Here is an 8261-nt window from a genome sequence, read left to right as displayed (position 1 = left end):
GCATGTGTGCATACAGGGTACACAACGCTGGTGGGGTGCATGCGTACAGTGCACACCGAAGGCTGGCTGTGTGCATGCATATAGTGTAAATGAAACTGGTGGGAAGCATGCATACAGTGCACACCGAAGGCTGGCTGCGTGTGTGCATACAGGGTACACAATGCTGGTGGGATGTATCTATAGTGCATACTGAATGCTGGCTGCGTGCGTGCATACAGGGTACACAAAGCTGGTGGGATGCATGCGTACAGTGGACACTGAATGCTGGCTGCGTGCGTGCATACAGGGTACACAAAGCTGGTGGGATGCATGCGTACAGTGCACACCGAAGACTGGCTGCGGGTGTGCATACAGGGTATACAAAGCTGGTGGGATGCATGCGTACAGTGCACACCGAAGGCTGGCTGCGTGCGTGTATACAGGGTACACAAAGCTGGTGGGATGCATGCGTACAGTGCACACTGAATGCTGGCTGCGGGTGTGCATACAGGGTACACAAAGCTGGTGGGATGCATGCGTACAGTGCACACTGAATGCTGGCTGCGGGTGTGCATACAGGGTACACAAAGCTGGTGGGATGCATGCGTACAGTGCACACTGAATGCTGGCTGCGGGTGTGCATACAGGGTACACAAAGCTGGTGGGATGCATGCGTACAGTGCACACCGAAGGCTGGCTGCGTGCGTGTATACAGGGTACACAAAGCTGGTGGGATGCATGCGTACAGTGCACACTGAATGCTGGCTGCGGGTGTGCATACAGGGTACACAAAGCTGGTGGGATGCATGCGTACAGTGCACACTGAATGCTGGCTGCGGGTGTGCATACAGGGTACACAAAGCTGGTGGGATGCATGCGTACAGTACACACTGAATGCTGGCTGCGGGTGTGCATACAGGGTACACAAAGCTGGTGGGATGCATGCGTACAGTGCACACTGAATGCTGGCTGCGGGTGTGCATACAGGGTACACAAAGCTGGTGGGATGCATGCGTACAGTGCACACCGAAGGCTGGCTGCGTGCGTGTATACAGGGTACACAAAGCTGGTGGGATGCATGCGTACAGTGCACACTGAAGACTGGCTGCGGGTGTGCATACAGGGTATACAAAGCTGGTGGGATGCATGCGTACAGTGCACACCGAAGGCTGGCTGCGTGCGTGTATACAGGGTACACAAAGCTGGTGGGATGCATGCGTACACTGCACACTGAATGCTGGCTGCGGGTGTGCATACAGGGTACACATAGCTGGTGGGATGCATGCGTACAGTGCACACTGAAGACTGGCTGCTGGTGTGCATACAGGGTATACAAAGCTGGTGGGATGCATGCGTACAGTGCACACCGAAGGCTGGCTGCGTGCGTGTATACAGGGTATACAAAGCTGGTGGGATGTATGCGTACAGTGCACACCGAAGGCTGGCTGCGTGTGTGCATACAGGGTACACAACGCTGGTGGGATGCATGTGTACAGTGCACACCAAAGGCTGGCTGCGCAAGTGCTTACAGGGTACACCATGCTGGTGGGATGCATGCGTACAGTGCACACTGAAGGCTGGCTACGGGTATGTATACAGGGTATACACAAAGCTGGTGGGATGTATCTATATTACATTCTGTATGCTGGCTGCGTGCGTGTATACAGGGTACACAAAGCTGGTGGGATGCATGCGTACAGCGTGCAGAAAGCTAGCAGTATGGATGTGTATAATGTATGCAAAGCGAGCAATGTGCATATGTACAGAGTATGATGAAAGCTGGTAACGTGCTTGCAGACAGCGCATACTGAAAGCTTGCAGTACGTGTGCAGGAGGCATGGACTGTAGTAGAAGACGGACTGCCTCGTGTGCACTGCAGGTTTGCAGCGATCCTGAGGACTCCATGAGTGAGACAGCGAGCGAAAACATCTGGCTCCGGTGAAACCAGTCCTATTAAAGTATAAAGTCATAAGCTCCTTGCAATACTACCACAGCAAGAGAGCGAATGTGCAGCAGTGAGATACGGCATGTGTGCTCCCCTGTGACAGAGGACATGTGCAGCACAGTGACAAGATGCACCTTCGCCCAATACTGTAAATGTCCCTGCGGGAAAAGGAACACTTTGCACACAGAGACAGAGAAGAAGGGGGCGAGAGACAGCACCGGGCAGAGAGTCAGGGGAGGAGCGCTCCACGGCAGGAGCTGCTGTGCGCATGCTTTGCAGCTCCCTCGCTGAAGACGTCCTGCCGAGGGTGACACTCAGCGCTCAGAGGTTCGGGTCACATTCTCGGTCCATTACACCACTTCTCGGAAGAGGAACGAGAAAGCAGCTCCAAGGGCCAGGCCCAGCGAGAGGAAGAAGGCCATTATAGCCCCGGCGGTTTCAGCCTCGTGGGCCAGCACCTTCCTGCAGGGAGGACACAGACACAGAAGCACTCAGTCACAGTACAAAAAGACAAGAAGAAAAGCAAACCATTTCTCTTCACTCCGGCCGTCCGTCCAGGGCACTTTTACTCGGGTTTGCAGGACCGCCACAACGAATATGCATGAGACCGGGTCTCCAGGGTGAGCCAATCCATCTCATGCATATTCATGATGGATATCCTGAAAACCGGACCGGTTAGGGGATGCCTCCAGGGGAAGGTTGGGGACCACTGCCAGGGTCAGCTGTGGTAAGAGGGTAGCACTGGCCTCAGGGCAGCCTGCAGCTGGTCCGCCAGGCACCACCTATCTCTACTCTCCTTTCACACAACCCAACACAGAGTGGTCACGTCTCAAAACCCAGAAAACGGATGCTAAACGGCCCGCTGAATATCCCCCAGCAAAGTTATCCGGATAACTTGAAGCCTAACTGGCTGTCTTTGGAATATCACCAGTTAGGTTTAAAGTTATTTGGTAAGTAGGCAGATAAATGTTAACTTAACTGACTGTATTCAGAAGAATTCACCTGTTTAAACAGCCACAGTGTCTGAACCAAATAAGGGCTGTGTAGGCCCCAGCCTGGCAGCCCAATTCCCACCCCTCCAGACTCCTCTAAGCAACCTTTACAAATAAAAATGGCCTGCGTCCACTCACCGACTTCCCCCCTTCCCCCAGATATAAGTGCTGGCAATATTGAAAAGTCGGCATTTGGCTATTGGCCTCAGTGTGTAGTTGTTGCTGGAGAGGAGGCCATGCAGAGACGACCCTGGTAAAGCAAGAGCCGCTTCCCTGTGACAGGAGGCCTCCCTGAGGGCAGCAGGATGATAGTGCACGCAGCCGGGCGACGCCACGGGTGGCGGGTCTGACGCTGTGCAAAGCCTGGGAGTACCCTCTCCCTTGCTGACCACGTCGCATGGGGCGCCTTCACATTTATATAATCCCCTAACCTCTTCTACAATCCAGCTCCCAGTGGGGGCAGCCGAGTTCGTGTGACTCGCCACACTACTGCCCTCAAGCTGGATGAGTGGCCCCTACAATTGGGAGGCCCTAGCTATGGGCTGCTTCCTAACAAAACTCGGGTGGGTGGGGGGAGAGTGGGCAGGGAAATGAGGACATAAATAGTAATGGGCCCTCGGTGGGAGTGGAGCTGGGCTCTGCCCCTCAAAATGACCTTGGAGGACAGACTGTCCAAATTTACTGTGGAGTCAACGTCCAAACCATAGTGAGATGTGAATCCATGCTGCGGCTCTGCAGGTCTCTCCCATGGAGACCATCAGGCAGGCCACCAAAGCTTTTATGAGCAGAGCCGGTGCCTTCGTTAGGGGAACTAGACGGTCATCTGGACCACCCAAAATTTGGGGGCAGCCAAATCCCGCCAACTCAGAGCCTGTAACTGCTGCTGAAGATCACGAAGAGGCCCAGGGCCACTGGAGGAGCCCATCCCACCAGCAGCTGAAGAGGAGAGAAGAGGCCCGGGGCCACTGGCAGAGCCCATCCCACCAGCAGCTGAAGAGGAGAGAAAAGGCCCGAGGCCACTGGCAGAGCCCATCCCACCAGCAGCTGAAGAGGAGAGAAGAGGCCCGAGGCCACTGGCAGAGCCCATCCCACCAGCAGCTGAAGAGGAGAGAAAAGGCCCGAGGCCACTGGCAGAGCCCATCCCACCAGCAGCTGAAGAGGAGAGAAAAGGCCCGAGGCCACTGGAGGAGCCCATCCCACCAGCAGCTGAAGAGGAGAGAAAAGGCCCAGGGCCACTGGCAGAGCCCATCCCACCAGCAGCTGAAGAGGAGAGAAGAGGCCCGAGGCCACTGGCGGAGCCCATCCCACCAGCAGCTGAAGAGGAGAGAAGAGGCCCGAGGCCACTGGCGGAGCCCATCCCACCAGCAGCTGAAGAGGAGAGAAGAGGCCCGAGGCCACTGGCGGAGCCCATCCCACCAGCAGCTGAAGAGGAGAGAAGAGGCCCGAGGCCACTGGCGGAGCCCATCCCACCAGCAGCTGAAGAGGAGAGAAGAGGGCCCGAGGCCACTGGCGGAGCCCATCCCACCAGCAGCTGAAGAGGAGAGAAGAGGCCCGAGGCCACTGGCGGAGCCCATCCCACCAGCAGCTGAAGAGGAGAGGCCCAAGGCCACTGGCAGAGCCCATCCCACCAGCAGCTGAAGAATGCAGAAAGAGGCCTGGAGCTTCTGCATTAGGGGGAGAGAGGGAGGGCAATGAATGCTGGGTAAAAGAGAAGGGATGGCGACAGACAGAAAGGATACTGGGCAGGTAGGGGTAGAGAAAAAGGGAGAAAGGGCTGCAGGAGTGAGGGCTAGAGGGAGTGTGTTGTGGAAGTGACAGGGCAGAGAAAGCGAGAAGAGTGTGGGTTGGAGGGAGAGAGAAAGGATCCGTCACTGTGAAACTGAGCAAAGAGGGTGATGCTGATGTACTAGGCATGGAGGGGAGGGAAGAGAAAGGAGAATGCTGTGGAGAGGGGGGAGATGGGCAGGGAGAGAGGGAGAGGTGATGTTGGGCACAATGGACAGAGAGTAAAGAGGGGAGGGGGTGCTGTGCCAGGGCTACAGAAGGGAGCGCTAAGCTGGAGCTGCCACCAGTAGGGGTGAGGAGGTAGGGTGCAAGACCAAAGGTCTGCCTAGGGTGCCTAATGCCCTTGAAGCGACCCCACTTACGATCTCTGACATGCCCCTCTAGAGTAAAGCTTGCCAGGGTATAGCAAAAGGAGATGCAATCTGCTGTCCAATTCGATAGCATGCTCTTTGGTTGTAGCAATCCCAGGTCTTTTATGATCGAAAGGAACAAACAGCTGCTGAACATTCTGTGGGCTTCAGCCCAGTGCAGAAAGAAGACTACGGCTCTTTTGCAGTCGAGTCACTGGAAGGCTTGTTCACCGTTGTTGACGTGTGGCCTGAGCAAGAATCTTGGCAAGAGGACTGACTGGTTAAGGTGAACTCTGACACCACCTACTCTCACCCTATTATAATGACATTTTGTACAGCTGGATAAATCACTGGGGTCTAGAGCTCACTGCCTGTGGTCTGGAGAGGCCACTTCCAAACATAGACTAGTTTGGTTGGCCTACTGATCTCTGAAAGCCCTTAAAGAGTACCATACTGCCCAAAGCTCCAGAAAATTGATATGATGAGATTTCTGAGACCCAGGGGCAAAGCTCCAAGACATGAGTACCTCAGCCCCGGATGGAAGCATTGTCAGGGTAATTTGCGGAGGTGGAGTTTGGAAAGATGCATCCCCTCTCAGATGGGAATAAATCATCCATCAAGCCTCTGAGCTGTTGTGTGATTGTATGGCACTCTTGTAGATTCTGTGTGGCCTGTTTCCCACTGGAATCTTAAACGTTCATTGGGCTTGCCTTGAATGGAGATGTGCCATGGGGGTGACACGAACTATTGACGCCAACCTTCTCAACATGCTCCATTCTGATGTCTGCTCACTCTCCTGACTCCTCATGCTGTGGACATTAAGGTGATGATTCTGTTCTCAGGGAGAACAGCTTTTGCCCAAGTTGTACCTGGCAGAGCTCTTATAAATTCTAATAGAGGTGGGATTTGAGAAAACTTAAAATGAATCCTAACATCTTCAGCACTTGGATGGTTTGACGCCTGGATTACTTTGCATCTTCTGGAGATACGCTCTTGACCAGTCAATCATCCAGATAAGAGAAATACATGCAACTCCATCCTTTGCAGATTTGCTGCTGCCACAGTGCTCTCCTCTGGTAAATCTGAGATACCGCCTCTGATCCCTATGTGGACGTAAGAATCCCTGAGATCTACGGAGCACAGTCAGTCTCCCTTGGTTAGAAGAGGAATGAAGGTGACCAGGGAAACCACTTTGAACTTCTCTGCTCAAGGCTATTGGGTCTAGGATGGGACAGAATCCCTGAGTTTCCTTGGATATCAGGAAATGCATGGAGTAAAATCCCCTCCAACTGTTTTGGCCTGTAAAAGCGAGGAGAGCTCTTGATGAAGCATGCTCCATTGTTCAGTGGTGCAGGGGGTGATTTGGAGGAATTCATTATAACCACTTCTTACAGTCCAAAGGATGCAGCTGTCTAAGGTTACTCTGGGCCAAAGATTTATGAAAAATTGTAGCCTGTGTCCAACAGGGAGGTCCTTTAGAATAAAAACAGGAACCCTGGCCATGAAATCTGGATCCAGTGAAAACCCTGCTTGGGGTTTTAGGGCTCTTTAGTTTCTAGGACAAGGTCAAAGGACTGTTGGTGACAGAACAAGAGGACAGAAGATAATGGCTCTTCAGAGGATAGAAACGTCTCCTCAGAGGTCCACACATATACCTTAGAGAGAAGTGGAGGGTGGGTCAGAAATGGCGGCACTGAATGACTGAAGTGTGGAACGGTGGCCTCTTATCTGAGCCACTGACTTTTATCTCCAAAGAGATTTTCTTCCCTATGGGGCAAATCAGAGAGTCTATCCTGCCGGTTAGCTCTTCAATCTAAGCTCGTAGTCATCAGACTTTGCAAGCTACAACTGCCATGGTCATCATAGGTCGACCTGACCAGATGCTTTTTGCACTTCTCGCCTGAATCCAATAGGTCAACAATTTCAACCTGCTTTTCTTTTTGGGAGGAACTTAGAGAATTCCCTTGACTTTTCCAGAAAGGAATGAAGATACTGGATCATAAAGATCTGACAAGAAGCTATACAGGAGCTCAGCAGAATGTTCCAAAAAATTGTTTCTGAAAAGCTCCAGGGTGTGGGTCTCCTTCCCCAGGGACACTGAGGAAAGAGCCCTAGACCTCTTGGCTTTTCTAAGGGTGGATTTAACCACTACTGACTGCTGCAGAAGTTGGATTTTCTCAAATCCCAGAGCCTTCTGGACATGATACTTCCTGTCTACCTTCTTATCCTTCTGGAGGTCTTTTCATGTTCTCATCTGTGCATCATCTCATTGAGGGCACCAGGGTACTTGACTTCTCTGCACTGGGCTCACCCTATTAATTCAAATGGAATGGTTTTAGACATTTCTGCACAAAATCAGAAGAGCTCCTATGGAGTAGGGGCTCCGAGTGGAGACCTGTGGACGAATCCTGATCAGAAAACTCAGCAGAAACTTCTCTGAGATGATCAGTATAGCTAGAGACTGAGGTGGCAATGACCTTACTGCTGTACCCTAAAGGGGACCTTCTAATGCAGAGGTCCTTAAACTCTGTCCTCAAAGGCACCAATCCTATTAGGTTTTTTGGACTTCCACAACGAACTACCTCCATTGTATGCAACCAAATCTCATACACATTCATTGTGGAAATCCTGAAAGCCTGACTGAATTGCAGCCTCAAGGACCGAGGGGACTCCTGCTCTAATGAATGGTGGGGCTTAGGTCTGAAGTACTTTGAGGCATTGGGGATATTTTGCTCTTCAGTATTTCCCAAGATGTACTTGGTGCAACCTTCCTTGATGTTGATATCATGTAATGAACAGTCACAATTGGTTCCATGCTGCTCGATGCCTGTAACACCTCGAGGACAATCCTGTCAAGATCCTCATCAGAGATCCCTGACACCAAAGAGGACAGATCTTCTCGAGTCACTTGAGGCTTTGAGATAGGCCCCCCTCCACTTGGAGATTGTTATGGATTTTCACGGAGGATGGGCTTTCCTCCAAACAAGGGTGCTTGGGAGCATGCATGGCAGATGTCAATATTTCCCTGATCTTGGGAGCATGCACCAATGGGGCACCATGACGATGCTTCAAAGCCTTTGCTTGATGCTCTACATCAATGACCCTTGATGCCAGTGTTGATGCACGCATCAAGTGGAAGGAGCAGGAAGATTCTCTGCTCTGATACCTATGGTGGAGTCTAGCTTCAAAGGTGTACGAGGCTTCCTTAAT

At 52.3% G+C, this 8261-nt stretch overlaps 1 protein-coding gene across 1 annotated transcript in view; it reads right to left on the bottom strand.

Annotated features, from left to right (window-relative positions):
- Nucleotides 1-436: 436 nt before the first annotated feature.
- SLC29A1 (solute carrier family 29 member 1 (Augustine blood group)) overlaps nucleotides 437-8261 on the bottom strand; it is a 73455-nt gene continuing 65630 nt past the window's right edge. Inside the window, exon 6 of the mRNA XM_029592878.1 lies at nucleotides 437-2386. Within this exon, the coding sequence (XP_029448738.1) occupies nucleotides 2275-2386 (112 nt within the window). The 3' untranslated portion in view covers nucleotides 437-2274. The remainder of the gene's footprint in view (nucleotides 2387-8261) is intronic.

The sequence above is a fragment of the Rhinatrema bivittatum genome, chromosome 3, assembly GCF_901001135.1.
Source record: "Rhinatrema bivittatum chromosome 3, aRhiBiv1.1, whole genome shotgun sequence".
Taxonomy (NCBI): domain Eukaryota; kingdom Metazoa; phylum Chordata; class Amphibia; order Gymnophiona; family Rhinatrematidae; genus Rhinatrema; species Rhinatrema bivittatum.
The sequence above is the reverse complement of the archived record's forward strand: the minus strand, read 5'-3'. Positions and strand labels throughout refer to the sequence as shown.